Source organism: Bos javanicus, chromosome 14, assembly GCF_032452875.1.
Source record: "Bos javanicus breed banteng chromosome 14, ARS-OSU_banteng_1.0, whole genome shotgun sequence".
Lineage (NCBI taxonomy): Eukaryota > Metazoa > Chordata > Mammalia > Artiodactyla > Bovidae > Bos > Bos javanicus.
The window spans coordinates 57,953,537-57,970,167 of record NC_083881.1 but is presented as its reverse complement, the minus strand read 5'-3'; the positions used below and the strand labels follow the sequence as shown (position 1 = coordinate 57,970,167).

Genomic DNA, 16,631 nt, shown 5'->3' with positions numbered 1-16,631 from the left:
AAGAATATAATGTTATGACTTTTTTAAGACAGCATCAGATATTTTAAGATTTGGGTTTAATGAGATGTAATTTTTTTGTCTTTTTAAAATGGATGGAAACTTTTCTTTTAATTTAATTTTGGTTGTTCTGGGCCTTCGTTGCTGTTCCTAGGCTTCAGTTGTGGCACACAGGCTTGTTGCAGTGACTTCTCTTATTTTGGAGCATGGTCTCTAGAGCTCACAGGCTTCAGTACTTAGAGCACAGGGACTCAGTAGTTGCGGCTTAGTCTCTCTGTGGTATGCGGAATCTTCCCAGACCAACGGTCGAACCCATGTCCTCCACGTCGGCAGGCAGATTCTTCACCACTGAGCCATTGGGGAAGTCTATAATATTTCTTATATGGGATTTTTGTCTCCTCAATCTTCATTACCATGTATGTTTCATATTTTAAAATGAGAGTATCCTACTAAGATCAATTGAGCAGACCCTGATCCATATTGCATTAACCCATGGCCTTTATAGCCACATTGTCATTTTCCCTCACTTACCTCTTTCTCTAAGCAGATGAGGTAGGGAGAAAAAGAACCAGGTGTGGCTTTCTTGACATAAGCCATTTTTGGCCTATGTTATTTTGTGATCAAGCCTGGCCACAGTGCTTGACCTTGAACAGATCTCAGTAATAAATGGATTTCAGTTCAGTTCAGTTCACTCACTCAGTTGTGTCCGACTCTTTGTGACCCCATGAATTGCAGCACGCCAGGCCTCCCTGTCCATCACCAACTCCCGGAATTCACTCAAACTCACGTCCATCGAGTCGGTGATGCCATCCAGCCATTTCATCCTCTCTCGTCCCCTTCTCCTGCCCCCAGTCCCTCCCAGCATCAGAATCTTTTACAGTGAGTCAACTCTTCGCATGAGGTGGCCAAAGTCCTGGAGTTTCAGCTTTAGCATCATTCCTTCCAAAGAACACCCAGGACTGATCTCTTTCAGAATGGACTGGTTGGATCTCCTTGCAGTCCAAGGGACTCTCAAGAGTCTTCTCCAACACCACAGTGCAAAAGCATCAATTCTTCAGCACTCAGCTTTCTTCACAGTCCAACTCTCACATCCATACATGACCACAGGAAAAACCATAGCCTCAACTAGACTGACCTTTGTTGGCAGAGTAATGTCTCTGCTTTTCAATATAGGGGACAAAAAATATTTGGGGACAAAACCATTACCAAGCAAGAGAAATAACAAGAGCAAAGATAGCAGTTGTAAAGATTGCTAGTTCTCTGTCAATGGTTAAGGCTAGCATAAAGCACTGTCTTGAGCTGGTTTGCAAAATTTAAATCCCAACAACCAGATCAACTGGAATCTAAGGGATAATGATGCTGACCTTTTCTGACCCTCATGTTATTAGTCAACTAAAGTTTGAAGTCTGCCTACCACCCAAGCCCCTTCATGAATATGCCTGTACCAATAGCTTAAAGTTGCCCAGTTTTGCTGTTCAGAGAGACACTGTTTTGGAAAAGTCCCTGGTGTTCTCCTTACTTAGAGCAAGTAATAAGTCTAATGCAATTTGGCTTGGTTGTATCTTACAGCAAACCCAGTTTTCAGGTAAAATTTCTACACGATCGAGCCTACTTTATAGTTTTTCATAATTTTTATATACACAGCATTTAGTATACATACACAATACATTGTGATAATTGTGTAAGAGGAAAGGCTGGGGTGGCAAGGATTCCTAAGCTGGTTTGGGGAGAGGGTGAAGAAAGAAAGTTGTCTGAGCTAGACTTTAAAGCTTTTTTTTTTTAAAAAAAAAAAAAAGGACCATGTGTGTCTGTTCTTCACACTACCCAGCACATAGGAGTTATTCTGGTGTGACAAAATGTTGTGAAAATGGAGGAAAATTGTTTTGGGTGGAAATAATAGACATCCTCAAAGGAGGAGGAAGGACAGAAATTAACATTTTTTACTGAAGCCCTAAAATGTGCTAAAAATGCTCCATGGGCAGGACTGAAGATAGATGTGAGGGGCAGTGATTAGTTGGTATGTATGGCCACGCATGATAGCTTCACAGTTCTCAGTTATATTTGGAAAGAGGTCATTTACTTGGAAAGAACAGGTAGTTGGCAACATAATTGGCAACAGCTGAAGCCCTCCAACCTCTAAACTACACTTTGTGTGAGGAAATAAATTCCCTTTGTTATTTAAACCAGATTCTGTTACACAACTGAAAGCAGCTGAGCTTTATGTCAGAAGATAAAGGTGTTAAAACCTGAAAAAGTGACAAATTCTCCCTGTTTTGCTCTAAGGTGGTCTAAAGAATAACAGCCATAGTTGCACCACTTTGGAACTTAGAAAAGCCAATTCTTGGGCCCCATCCCAGACCTACTAAAATCTCTGGGGTTCACCCAGGGGTCCTTAGCAAGCTTTCCAGGTGACTTTTCAGCATGCCAAAACTTGAAACCTCTGCAGTGCTGAGCGACTCCTTATTTGCATTTCTAAAAAGCAACAGGTGTTGCTGATGTCTGTGGAAGGCAGATCAGCCTTTAAGTAGCACCTCTGAAATTCTCTGTTCCCTGAGGTGTTGAAGCAAACAATTCAGAGCTTTGAAGAGTGTGCACTAAGTTTTCCTCCTCTTCAGAGGGAAGCAGTAACTGCTCATGAGCCAATTCAGGCTGGTTTCTTTCCAAAAGAAGAGGTGACTAATGGAGAACGTTTTTTTTCTCTGTAGATTAGGGATAAAAATATATCCTATTGTTACCAAAAGTGGGGTCTGGCTGCTTGCAGTACTGGAATTTCTTGGTCAAAAAGTCAATATGATGTTGTTCTGTTAGAGACAGGTTGTTTTTATGTGAAGAAACAGGGATGCTCCCCAAATCTGGGCACACAGTGCCATGAGAAAATCCTTGTTGGTATTCCCAAAGAGTTTTAAGGTTTTTCTTCATTATGAAAGAATTCAGAGACAAAGCAGAGAGGTTAAGAAAGTAAAATGAAAGTTTACTTAAGCAAAAATACACTTTGAGAGAGAGAGTCTGGTAAGGAGCTGGGTGTCTACAAATGGTTGACTTTAAAAAGATACACAGCGTGAAAGGTGAGTTAAGTTTTATTTGGGGTAAAATGAGGATTGCAGCCCAGGAGACGGCACCTCAGACACCTCTGAGGAACTACTCCAGAGAGGGGTGTGTGTGTGTTGGGAGAGGGGTGTATGTGGGGTGGGGGAGAGCAATATATGTGATTTTGGTAAAGGGTGCGTTCATGCAATAAAATGCTTATCTTTACAAAAAGGTTCTCTGCTAGTCTTGGTGAGGAGCTGATGTCACCGTGAAGGGATTTAGTGCTTTTCTAGCTATGAGAAGATAAAAGGATTGGGCTCATAAAATTAGTTCCTGAAAATGCCTATCTAAAGACCTGTTCGGCCTTGAAGGTCCCTGCTCCTTTCTCCTTGGAATAGATTTTGTTTGCGTCCTCCAAGAGTCTCTGTTTCCCTCAGTCCTGTGGAAGTTCTGTAATGAAATCCTGCTGACCTTCAGAGTCAGATTCCCTGGGGATTCTCAGTCCTTTTGCCAGATCCCCGGATTGGAAAGTCTTTTGTGGGGCCTAGAACTTTCGCAAGAGTGCAAGGACTTCTTTGGTGTGATTGTTCTCCAGTTTTGGATAGCCCACCTGGCGGGCCTGTTGTGGAGCTAATGGCAACCTCCTCCAAGAGGACTATTGCCTCCACCTGCTGCACCTCTCAGAACCGCTGCAGCCAGAGCCCCTATCCCCGCGGCAGGCCACTGCTGACCCCGTGCCTCCACAGGAGACCCTCAAACACAGGCAGATCTGGTTGAGTCTTTCGTGAGGGTCACTGCACCTTTCTCTGGGTCCTGGTGACCACAAGGTTTTGTTTGTGCCTGCCAAGCATTCTCTGGCGGGTATGAAGTTTGATTTTAAATGTGATTGTACCCCTCCTACTCTAACAGGAGGGAAAGGGGTAGGGCACAACTTTTGAAAGAATGACATAGCCCAAGGATACAACATAAACTGATTAGAATCAAATGGGACCAAGACTAGACCTTGATCCTGAGTCAGCAAGTGAAATGACACACCCAGAGGTGGCATGACAGTTCCAAGGCCCTGTTAAAAGACCAAGGAGTGGGCTGTGGCCTAAATCCAGGAAATCTCCGCCCCTTCCCCAAAACAGTTGGAATAGTCCCCCAACTCATAAGCATATGAAATTACCCAGGCTATAAAAACTATTGCCACATTTCATGGCCATCGCGTTCACCCTCTGCAATGGCCCACACTGTGGAGTGTGCTTTGGAACATACTTTAAAATAGTATTACAAAAACAAGAACATAGAAGTATGTTTTATTCTCGTGCCATGTTTTAAGCTTTTGACATAGGTTTCACTGTTATGATAAAAGTATACATCTTACGTGAAATTCTACTAAGTAATATGTAATTTGACAAATCTATTATTAAAAATATACAAACTTTCCTCTTTAGGAAGATATTGAAACTTTCAGTTTGAAAGAAAATAATTTATGAAAGCAAAGATAACTCTTATGGTAGTTTAATCCATACTTTGTATTAAGCCTAACAGTTTACAATTAGGAGCACCTATTATTTTGCTGGATTATTCTTTGACATTAATTTCTGTATGTAACACCAAAGTGCTATCATTTAGTAACTTTCGTTGAATTTCTTAAGAATTGTAATCTCACATTTTATTCAGCTTGTTTTTAGAATTATATAAGGCACACTAATGGAGAAAAATGACAAGGAACAGATTAGTGCCAAATAAATTTCCTTGTCATCATTAAACTATACTTCTTTCACTTTGGCTGGACTAATGTTGCTGTTTTTAGACTTCCGGGTATTTTCAAAACTTTCCTTAGATCACAAAATAAAATGAAACAGTAAAATGACTTGATGAAAGTTTGTTTCTGATCTACCCGTGACTCAGATTCTTCTACACTCAACATTCCAGTTCATTGTAGCGTTTTCTGTTTTTCTACTTTGATGTGTATTGAGGTAAATGTAGACAGCATGACTCATTAAGGTTTTTGAGGAAAAAAATAAACTTCCCCAAGCAGTCCTGCAAAGGCAGAGAAATCTAAATCTCTCACCTCTGCTTTATCATAGAGAAGGTGAACAGAATTGCTTTCTCTGCTGGCTCTATGACCACCAGCGATGCCTGTTTTCATATGATTTGCCCAAATCACATCAGAGAAGGATGGCTAACTTCTGTTGGAAACCTATTAAATTCAAAGACCACAGAGCAATTTCATCAATTTCAGTGTCTTATTTGAATACAACTTTTTATTTATGTGCTTATTTTGTAAGTGATGCTATCATAAAAATAATAGAACAAAGTCAGGATGCTTAGAAAATTTTAAGTTTAGTTTTGCCAGAATTAATGGAATGGTTTTTCGTTCCTAAACAATGACATATCATAGTATGGTTTGCTGATATTTACCCGAATTCATCTTAGGTATAATTATTTACATTAATATCTATAGCAACTTTGCAAAGAATAGCCAAATATCTTTGCCCAAAGGGTAAGTGGAATTTTAAATACTTATTGTGCACAAATAATCCTCAGTGTGCTTTCTGAAATGCTTTGTGTGTACTTCCTCTGTCTTCAAACTCCCTCAGAAATAGAGTGCTCAAAAGTTATTTATGTAAAAAAATTGTTTAATAATTAGTAACTTATTACAGAGCAGTTTGCATTTTACTTTCTCACTACGTTAGCATTTAGCATTAAGACAAGAGTGGGTCAAGTTTGGTTTGTGTGATTGAGAGTTCACTTGAGTAGAGTAATCACAACATGGTCATCGCGGCCTTGCCATAACATCTCTCCTTCAAAGTCGACCAGTCCATGTTTCCTGGCACGCATGAGAATGCCCACGACTTTATCTGAAATACGGACATATCTGTCAAAGAGATCCCCAAAGGTAACCTGGATCTTGCCATCCCGTCTGTGGCGAGCCATCGAGCGGATGATGAAACACATGTCCAGGATTTCTCTGTAGATGTGTTCCTCGGCTCTCTTGGCCCGTTCGGCAGTTTTGGTTCCTTCCTTGGGACGGCCGTAGCCTTCGTCTCCTTTGTGCAGGCGGGTAGACATGGCCAACTCATAATCAAACTCTTCACTGAAGGGATTGAGCTTCTGGGATTGGATATGTTCATCAGCCCATTGTTGCCATCTCCCTTTCAGATTGCCCACTTGACTGTATTTCCTCTGGGCTTTGCAGTTGAGCTTCTCTGTGAATCTGTTTGCCCTAAAAGAGAGGGAAAAAAAATCAAGATATTCATAATTTAGCAAGGGTTGCTTTCTACTTGTACTTCTTATATATATGCATCTTAATGTAAGTCTATAAATTTTTCATTATAAAAGACATAATTCAAAAAAATAAGAGATGGAAGAAGGAAAGTCATGGACGATGCCACAATTGTTCTGAGTTTGAGATAGGTCCTAGATTATTTTCTCTGTGAGTAACAATAATGTTTTAAGCCCCATAAAATGATATTAAACTCTATTTCAAGGAAAAACTTCCTTACACAAAGGTAAGGCAAATATGTGTAGCTCAAACTTGCATGTTAGTAACATTTAGAACTGGAATCATATCAGTGGGTTAAGGGAATCCACTTTATACACGACTTCAAAAAAGTTATTTGTCCAAAATAAGGTTTTTATCAGCCACATACTTATACTATTCACTCGTGTAGATTTTTAAATTATTTATTTGAATTGGAGGATAATTACAATATTGTGATGGTTTTTGCCACACATCAACATGAAGCCATAGACATACATGTGGCCCCTCCCTCCTGGACCTCCTCCCACATCCCTCCCCACCCCCCATCCCTCCAGGTTGTCACAGGGCACCGCCGTCATACAGCAAATTCCCATTGGCTATCTACTTTACATGTGTTGATATGTATGTTTCAGTGCTGTTCTCTCAAGTAATCCCACCCTCTCCTCCTCCCACTGTTTCCAAAAGTCTATTCTTTATGTCTGTGTCTCCCTTGCTGCCACCTTTGCCATGTATAGATTTTTAAATACGTATTTTTAATGAAGCATATTTATGTTCATATCTATGATGTTCCACAAATTTTGAAATATCTAGTTGTATAAATAGACACTAGCTAACAGTAGTAACATTTATTGAATACTATGTGCTAACATTCTTCTAAACACTTTCTACTAATATTTCCACAACCATCTTATGAGATAGGTACCATTAATCTCATTTCACAGATGAGCAAAGTGAGGGCAGAAGGGTTAGGTAACTTACAGTCACAAAGTTGTTAAATGATGGAGCTGGGACTCGAACCAAAGTAAAGCCAGCTCCAGAGCCTGTGTATAACTACTGTGAAATGCTGCCCCAGCCCAGCGGAAGACGTGGGATTCAGATCCCAAATGTCTGAGGCCAAAGACCATGCTCTCTCCACTACGTGATGGCGCCACTCAGCCTGCCAGGGCAGTGTGTAATAAGTGGATGAGTTTTCTCTCAAATGTGTGGGTCTGCCATTGCAGCCTGGAATGCATTTCTTATTAAAAACCATCATTGGCGAGTGTAGACCTAATTTTAAAACAGCAAAGTTTGTCTTTAACAGACATTCCTGTCATCTCTCTAGCTCCAATCTTATAAGTAAAGCATGAACTCTTGGACTATATAAAAGTCAGAAATCTATATTCCTCATCCCCACAAGTGACTCACCCATCCTTCTCCCCAACACCAAGTGGCTTCATGACTGGAAGCTTTGGAATTGGAGATGTAGGGTAGAGCTGAAATTGCTTATGTGGCTACAGTCCATGGGGTCGCAAAGAGTTGGACATGACCGAATGAGTAAGCACACACACACACACATGTGAATGGCATGCATGAGTTCAATAACCCCTCCCTGAACTCTCATAATTTGCTGGTCAAAACCCAGGAACAAGACAGATGCGGGTGTTCCTCACCATCCAAATTGATTTCCTAAAATCTGATCAATCAAATGCAGGAAACTAACAGATATGGGTAGGGAGGCATACATGTATTATTTTTCGAAGAGGACCGACAGCCACTAGGTGGCGAACTTGCATTAATTCTCATGCTTTGTGTCCCTAGCTTGCTGCATTGTTTCACTGTCATAACAGAATTGAAACCAGGAGCACACTGCTACAGATAACACTACTATTCTTTATTGTAAACACATGGACAAAAGTATATGATTAAGTCAATTGGGAAAAATCAGCATCCGAAAACTTTACACAATTATTACAACTTTAAAAAAATCACGTATGTATGGAAGGGCTTCCCAGGTGGCTCAGTAGTAAAGTATCTGCTAGCCAATGCAGGAGCTGCAGGAGACAGGGTTCCATCCCTGGGTGGGGAAGATCTCCTGGAGGAGGAAATGGCAATACACTCTAGTATTGTTGCCTGAGAAATCCCCCTGACAGAGGAGCCTGGCAGGCTACAGCCCATGGAGTTGCAAACAGCCAGACGTGACTGAGCAACTATGCACACACATATGTATGGACAAGTGCTAGGAACTACACTGCCCTGAAGTGAAACGCATTTTCCTCAGCCCTGCTGGTCCTTGTCTTCATCTGCGTCTCCACAGACTGTCCCTGTTCAGCTGCCCAGAGTATGGGCTGCTAGATCTCATGATCGGATGAGAGTAAATGCCTAGTCCCCTTGCAATGACGGCAATCCATGGCAGACACAGCCTTCGATAACAAGCCCAGTGTCATCCTGGCAGAACCCAAAGCTCATATCAAACTTGAGGCTGGAACAGCTTGCTGGAGAAGAGACTTGAACATCTCAGAAGATAGTGAAAAGAACAGCATGATTCACTAACTCATGCTTTTTGTCTCCTGAGCCCCAACTGCGGTCTGTCCTATAGTATAGAACATAATACGTCCTCCCTTTAAGGAATTTCTGGGCACTTTGACATTCCTTCCATCCTTTATTAAATTATGTATGACACCTGTTGTGTACCAGACACACTTTTTTCAAAATTAATTTATATTTCTGTGGCTTTGCTGGGTCTTTGTTGTTATGCGAGTATTTTCTCTAGTGGGGCTACTCTCCAGTTGCGGTGCGTGGGCCTATTGTGGTGGCATCTCTTGCTGTGGAGCACAGGCTCCAGGGTGCATGGGCTCCAGTAGTTGTGGAGCACGGGCTCAGTTGCCCCACAGCATGTGAAATCTTCCTGGACCAGGGATCAAACCCGTGTCCCCTGCATTGGCAGGTGGATTCTTAACCACCGGACAACCAGGAAAGTCCCAGATACTCTTTTAAGTACTAACTGAATATTCAGTAATGAAAAAGCATGGTGAATAATCACTAAAAGACATTCATAAAAATAAACAGAATAAAACAAATTTGAGCACATGCTCCAATTTTAACTATGTAAAATGTATATATGCACCAGGTTGAGGAAATCAAGAGTACGTGCATAACTGAAATTGTTCGTCTAGAGATAGTTGGTTTTCTTTTAAATTTTTTTTTCAAAATTCTTTCTGCTGGTATTACAGTTGACCCTTGAACAACACAGGTTTGAACTCCATGGGTCCACTTCTATGTGGACACTTTTTCATAGTAAATACTACAGTACTGGGCTTCCAGGTGGCACTAGTGGTTAAGAAGCTGCCTGCCAATGCAGGAGAGGAGAGACGTAAGTTCCGTTTGGGAAGATTCCCTGGAGGATGGCATGGCAACCCACTCTTGCCTCTCCTCCCATGGACAAAGGAGCCTGGCGGGCTACAGTCCATAGAGTCGCGAAGAGTCGGACATGAACCAAGCACCTGAGCATACGCACACACTGCTGTACTACAGGATCCGCATCCGCTTGTTCGGGGGAATTATGTATGGGGGCGGGGGACTCGGATACTTCAGGCACTTGAAATCTTGAGTATAACTCTACAGTTGCTTCCCTAGTGGCTCAGCTGGTAAAGAATCTGCCTGCAATCAGGAGACCTGGGTTCCATCCTTGGGTTGGGAAGATCCCCTGGAGAAGGGAATGGGCTACCCACTCCAGTATTATGTCCTGGAGAATTCCGTGTACTATATATATGGTCCATGGGGTCACAAAGAGTCGGGACATAACTGAGTGACTTTCACGTTCTACAGTTGCACTGTATCCATGTTTCCACATCCATGGATTCAACCAGCACAGGTTGAGCAATATTCTAGTAAGCATTTGCTGCTGCTGCTGCTAAGTGGCTTCAGTCCTGTCCGACTCTTAGTGACCCCATGGACTGCAGCCTACCAGGCTCCTCCATCCATGGGATTTTCCAGGCAAGAGTACTGGAGTGGGGTGCCATTGCCTTCTCCCAGTAAGCATTTATTGGAAAAAAAAAATCCACTTATAAGTGGACTCACACAGCTCAAACCCATGTTGTAAGAGTCAACTGTATTGATTTTATAACTTAGAGAAAGCACAGAATTGAAAAATATTCAAATTAGTATCCAGATATAATTAGCATAAACTGTATATTATATGGGCCTCATTCTTTGATGATATATATATTTTTCTTTTTACTAGGAACCTAAATTCCCTGAGTGTTGAAATTCTATGTCATTTGGGATAAGGGTTGGGTTTGGTGAGGTAATAATGCTATGAAGAAGAGAAACATCTAAAAGAGCATCTTCTAAATTTTAATGTCCATTTGTTATATGGTCAAACTATAATTCCCAATAATAGGAGAGAAGGCAAGTGAAAAAACTGGTCCTTTAAGCAAGAATTAGAAAATTGGGTTGCTTAAAAATTACTAGAAGGAAATATACCTTAATGAGTATTTAATTTTATCTATCTTGTACATGTTCGGTATTACTTTCATATTTTCAATTTTTAAAAAGTCTGAAAGGATCAGGTTTAAATCAGGATTAGTAAGTCTCAGACTCTGAGCATCTCCCTGTTCACTGAATGTAGGAATCAATATAGAAGCTTATCCTGTTTTTTAAATTTTCAAGTAAAATATGAATGATAGTTCAGATTGAGCTTTAGAAAGATGACCTAGTATAAATTCATAGAAAGCAAAGCAATATTGAAAGACTGGCACCATGTTCATATCTTAAGCTAAAACGCTTCTCTGTCAGTAAAGCCAAGAACTTCTGCCACATTTCCGATGTCTTGGGGAAGTTCTAGGGAGAAGCTGCTCCTGTGCACACTCATGTGCTTAGTCTTCTTACAGGAAGTATATTGCGAGTTTGGTTAATGGGAGCATGACCTCCACAGGGTCACATTTATCAGAAGCAGAGTGACTGTATATTCACAACTGTGCTCTACGTTCTGTTATCAGCCAGGTGTGGGAACCAGGCCTGTGCTGCTCTGCTGCTTGCAGACTGGTAACCGTCCTGAGTCCATGGAAGGGTTCCAAGCTCTAGAACTGGGGCAAATACTAGAAGGCCATACTTTCCCCTTTGTTTCTAGCAAATACCTTTAAAAAAAGTTGCACCAAAACATTACACTTTGGGAGTTTTCCTGGGATTCCACAATGGAGGTGATGCTTGGATCTCCATTTGATTCGTTGAGTCTGTTCTCTGCTGAGAGATGAGTCTAACACAGTGGTTAAGAACACAAGCTCTAAAGTCATTCTTCCCTGGTGGCTCAGATGGTAGAGAATCTGCATGCAAGGCGGGAGACCTGGGCTCGATCCCTGGGTTGGGAAGAACACAAGCTCTGGCATCACTTCCCGAGGGCATCACTTACTGGCTCTATGACGTGGATACATTTCTTTGTTCAGTTCCCTTTTCTATAAAACACCCCTTCATGCTCAACCATTTCATTTTTACTGAACAGACCTTGGAGGAGAGGGTGGATGCATGACTCTCATTTTAATATTGTGCCATTACTGTATGTAACACATTGTGTAATATTGCACCATTACTGTAATGGGGGACAGATAAAAGTTGCTTTGTCTGAAGGACCTGGACCAAACAAGTCACATAGCTACGCAGTCAAAAGACTTTTAAAAACAAAGCATAAAATGGAACTCATTTTCATAGTAAAGCCCCAGTTAGTAAACTTCTTTTGGTAAGGAATATTTCTACTTTTTATTGAACCTGAATTGTTTGTCTCTGTTATCCGTAGAACCACCCAGAAAACTCTCTTTCTGCTTAAATATCCATGACACATCATTTTCTCCCTATTAGTGGATATGGGGAAAGAATGGTGCTTAGAATTAAAAATAAGTGAACAAACCCCCTCTCATATAGGCCTAGTCAGGGATGCCACATTTATGTATCCAGCAGTATGTGAGCACCCCATGAGGTAAAAAGTCCCATCAGGCTTCCGCTGTAGCTTTCTGAGCATCTGTCACATTGGCTGACATTCAGAGCTGCTATTGCTGTGGGCAACATTCCAGTACCCTGCGTGCTCTAAGACTGAGGGAAAGGAACCCAAGAAGCAAGGGAGGGATTTCACTCCCATAGGTAGGTACGTAGGTTTAGTCACTCAGTCATGTCCAACTGCAGTCATGTGACCCCATGGACTGCAGCCAGGCAGGCTCCTCTGTCCATGGGATTCTCCAGGCAAGAATCCTGGAGTGGTTTGCCATTTCCTCCTCCAGGGGATCTTCCCAGCCCAGGGATGGAACCCAGGTCTCCTGCATTGCAGGTAGAATCTTTACCGACTGAGCCGCAAGGGAAGCCCTATTCCCTTCCCCAACCCTGACAGCCAGTCTCCTAGTATCGTGCAGTGTTGGGATGACCAGGGCTGGCCCCTTGTATTATACAGAGCACAACTCTGTGCCCATCACTTTACATGATTGATACCAAAATGACTCTATGGATTATCACAGCTTTTTTTTTTTTTTTGGTGAGAATGAAGAAACTTTAGGATTTTCCCAGGTAACCAATATTCCAAATCTAATTGTCTCTCATTCAAAGCCTATGTCCTGCTCTAGCACACAGAGAAGGTGTGTTTTGGGGAACCATGAGAATGGCCAAGTATGCATGTTTCCACTTTCAGGTGAGACAGTTTAGAGTAGTGGTCAATAAGGTGGGCTCTGGATCCAGAGTGCCTGGGTTTGAATCCCATGGACAGTACAATCTTATACAAATTCCTTAATATTTCTTTGTCTCGTGTTCCCATCTATCCAGTGAAGATAATGATTATGCCTACCCTGAGAGAATGTTGTGAGGATTAAATAAATAAACATATGAACAATTCTTAGGTGCCAAAAGAGAGGACATGTGTCAGAGACTGGTCCCAGCTGTCATCTCCCTGCCCTCGGCCAATTCAAAAGATGCTGACAGGAATATCTTCTTTGTGCTACCCTCGGTTTTTACTCTGTTGGGTTCTATTATTTCATTTTCTAGCATGCATACCTCCTAAATCCATGAGGCTAAAATTTAGACTATGGTTCCATATGACCTGGCAGAATAGTGATTTCTGGTTATGAATTCCTATGTGAATGTAAGTAGAACACAAATCCAGATCTCTGAGTGTATCCTCAAGGCGCTGAGTGAGAAGTAGCATCATGTCTGGTTTCAAAGCGTGACATTTGGAGATGGGCATGCATGTCTCAGGTCACTAACTTGCTGAGTGAACTTTCCCTCTGAGCTTCATCCCTAAAATGAGATATTACCAACCTTATTGTGAGAGTTCAGAGGACAAAGCAGGTAAAACACCTATATGTGTGTGTGTTAGTCACTCAGTTGTGTCTGACTCTGTGCAACCCTCTGGACTGTGGCCCACCAGGCTCCTCTGTCCGTGCGATTTTCCAGGCAAGAGTACTGGAGCGGGTTGCCATGCCCTCCTCCAGGGGATCTTCCTGACCCAAGGATCAAACCCAAGCCTCCTGCGTTTGCAGGCAGATTCTTTACCACTGTGCCACCTGAGAAGCTCTCTGGGAAGCCCATAATAGTGCTCATTCTTTCAAAACATTTTTAAGGTCTCAAACTGTAAGGCAACTTTTTGTCAAATAAGGTTCCCAATTTTGTTCTTTACTGATTGTTCCATAAAAGTTGAAAAGCACACCTTCACATATAACTGTTCCCAGAGGGAGTCAGCTTGTAAGCATTTCATCACATCTGAGACTTCCCCCATATTCTGATATCCTGTGGTTGTAGAGTGAGAAATCCTGACTTTCTGTTCTGTGGAGGGAGAGTTACTGTCTTGAAATAAAGCATGTGTTTCTTGTCACAATATATGTATTAATGTATCAGTCTGAGTCCATGTGTTGGTGTGTGTGTATGCATTTAACTGCTTTAGGATTGTGCTTCCCAGGTGGCGCTGGTGGTAAAAAACCCGCCTGCAAATGCAGTAGACATAGACTCAGATTTGATCCCTAGGTGGAAAAGATCTCCTGGAGGAGGGTGTGGCAACCTACTCCAGTACTCTTGCCTGGAGAATCCCATGGACAGAGGAGCCTGGTGGGCTACAGTTCATGGGGTCACAAAGAGGTGGACACGACTGAAGCAACTTATCACACATACACAGCACACAAGCATAGTGATATTTTAATTACCTAGCGTTAATAGCATTCTGCCTTTGTTTATAAATGGAAAAAGCTTTCTGAAAGTTTGAAGAATTGCTAAATAATAAGCTCTCTATGAGGACTAATAACTTCCATATAGTGAGCTTAGGAGCAGGCACTGTGCTAAGTTCTTGGCAGCTTTAATCTCATCTACTTCTCTCAAAACAGCAGAATTTATTGTTGCCATCATTTTACAAAGGAGGGTTTGGAGAAGAATAACTGGCTATTTTGTGTGTGTGTGTGTGTGTGTGTGTGTGTGTGTGATGAGAACACTTAAGAGCTATTCTCTTAGCAACTTTCAAGTGTACCACAGTATCATTATCTATAGCCAGGGCAGAGATGGGATTTGAACTTGGGTCTGTCTTACTTCAGAGGTGGTTCTCCAGTCAGACAGCAGCCTCCCACCTGTGTCCAGGCTCACAGAAGTCTGTGTTCCATGGGCACTATTTGGGTAGATGTGTCTCTTGATAACATTACATACACTGATTTGAGACAAGGGAAAGGTCTCTCCCCTCAGTCTACCAGGAAATATTTTTTTCTGCAGAAAAAATAAGCCAATCCTTACTCATTATAGAACTGACTTCAAACATTAACCCGTAGCAGACACCTATCTCTGGTGGCTTCATCTTTGCTGTGGCTAAACCTTGAGGGTTCAGAACAGAGAGGAGAAACCAAAGGGGGCGAGCCCTTGACCCGGAGGTCCATGACTGAGCCGGGCACTGTCCTCTTAGCCCAGGGGCGAGCCTTCGCCCAGCCCCGGCTGCCAGCCCTGTCGGCGAGTCCCCCCCTTACTCGGGCAGGGCTCCCCTGCTCTCTGGCACCCCTCAGCTGCTCGGGGCACGCGGCAGGCGGGGTGAGGCGCTGAGAGACGCGTTCACTTACTGGGAGGGCAGGGGGCGTCTGATCCTGGCCACGGCCACCTGCTCTCCATCCGGCTCCGGCCTCTCGTCCGTCTCGCCTCCGTAGCCGCTGTCCTCTGTGTCCACACTGTCGCTCCTGCACTTGGGCTCCTCCTGCTCCATCGCCTTCCAGCCTCTGGTCAGCTCGGTCACCAGCTTGGCACACTTTCTCCTCAGCGTTGGGGAGCCGCGGCTGCGGAGGAGTCTGTCAACATCGCTCTCTGGCTGCCTGGCCTCCGGCTGGTCGCCATCCTGCTCGTACCGGTGGCTGAGGTGGCCCAGGTCCCCTCCTCTCTCGTAAGCCTTGCTGACCACCGTTTTGGTCACCTCTTTCCTTTTGATAGGAGAAACCGCGCTGGCTTCCTCTGAGCCGTGTCCATCTTCTCCACAGCCCTCCGGCTTCGGGGAGGAAGGCTTTGGGGCCCTCTGAGCTTTCCAGCGGCTGGGGGCGTCTATCGCTGGTCCAGAAGCATCGGCTGGGTCCTGGGTGCCCCCTGGCATCCAGCCTGCAGGCTCCTGGGCCTGCCTGATGCTGTTTTCGTTGGCCCACTGCTGCCAGCCTCGGGCCAAGGTGATAACCAGGGTGGCTGTGTGCACCTTCCGGAGGGCACTCTTGGCCGGCCCGTCCCCCCTTTTCTTTTCCCCGGGAGCCATGCCACCCTTCTCTGCTGAGAGCCTGGGTACTGGCTAAAATGAGTGTGGACCGGTGGAGGGCCCAGGATTTAAATAGAAGCGGGGTGTGGGGTGGGAAGAGAGTTTGGTGACTGGAAACTATGTTAAGCTCTTCTTGCCAAGATGCGGTGCCTTCCCCCTGACCGTGCGCTTTTTTTAAACCCTGATGGCTCTAGTTTCATCACAGCAGAGGGACATCTCTCTTGGTAAAGGACAGTGATAGGATCCTGCCCTTTCTTCTCCAAGTGCCAGAGTGGAAACTACTAGATCCGATCATGTGCTCAGCCTTAAGTTTTTCTTGACCTTAAAATATGGTCCGACCATTTATAGGAGCAGAAAATACGTGCACAAGTTGTACTGGGAACATAATAGGCTTATTTCCATTGAAACCTCAGCAGTGCTCGATACAGCTTTAATTAGTCCCATTTTATGGCTGAATACAGTGACGCATAACTTCCTATAGCTAATAATATCTAAGACTGGAACCCAGATGTCTGATGCAAAGCCTGTGCCTCTTTTCATCCTACTCCTCAAAGGCATCCGACTGCCTTTTACTTTTGCCTTCAGCTCTATTTGATGTAGACCTTAGAGGTCATCTCATCCAAGCTCCATTTACCAGATGAGAAA

The 16,631-nt window shown here is 43.3% G+C and overlaps 1 protein-coding gene across 1 annotated transcript; it reads right to left on the bottom strand.

Moving 5' to 3' along the window:
• Positions 1–4,293: 4,293 nt before the first annotated feature.
• On the bottom strand, positions 4,294–16,047 carry ABRA (actin binding Rho activating protein). Its single transcript, XM_061439146.1, has 2 exons — positions 15,316–16,047; positions 4,294–6,238 (listed from the first exon to the last, which is right to left on the bottom strand). Exons 1-2 carry the CDS (start codon positions 15,984–15,986, stop codon positions 5,761–5,763), a joined length of 1,149 nt encoding a protein of 382 aa, XP_061295130.1. The 5' UTR covers positions 15,987–16,047; the 3' UTR covers positions 4,294–5,760.
• Between the last annotated feature and the right edge of the window lie 584 nt (positions 16,048–16,631).

Bases quoted from the DNA above. Each gene is read 5' to 3' on its own strand.
- ABRA (XM_061439146.1), bottom strand. From the start codon at position 15,986: ATGGCTCCCGGGGAAAAGAAAAGGGGGGACGGGCCGGCCAAGAGTGCC. The intron at 6,239-15,315 runs GTAAGTGAACGC...CCTCTCTTTTAG, and splicing joins AGACGCCCCCTGCCCTCCCA to GGCAAACAGATTCACAGAGA.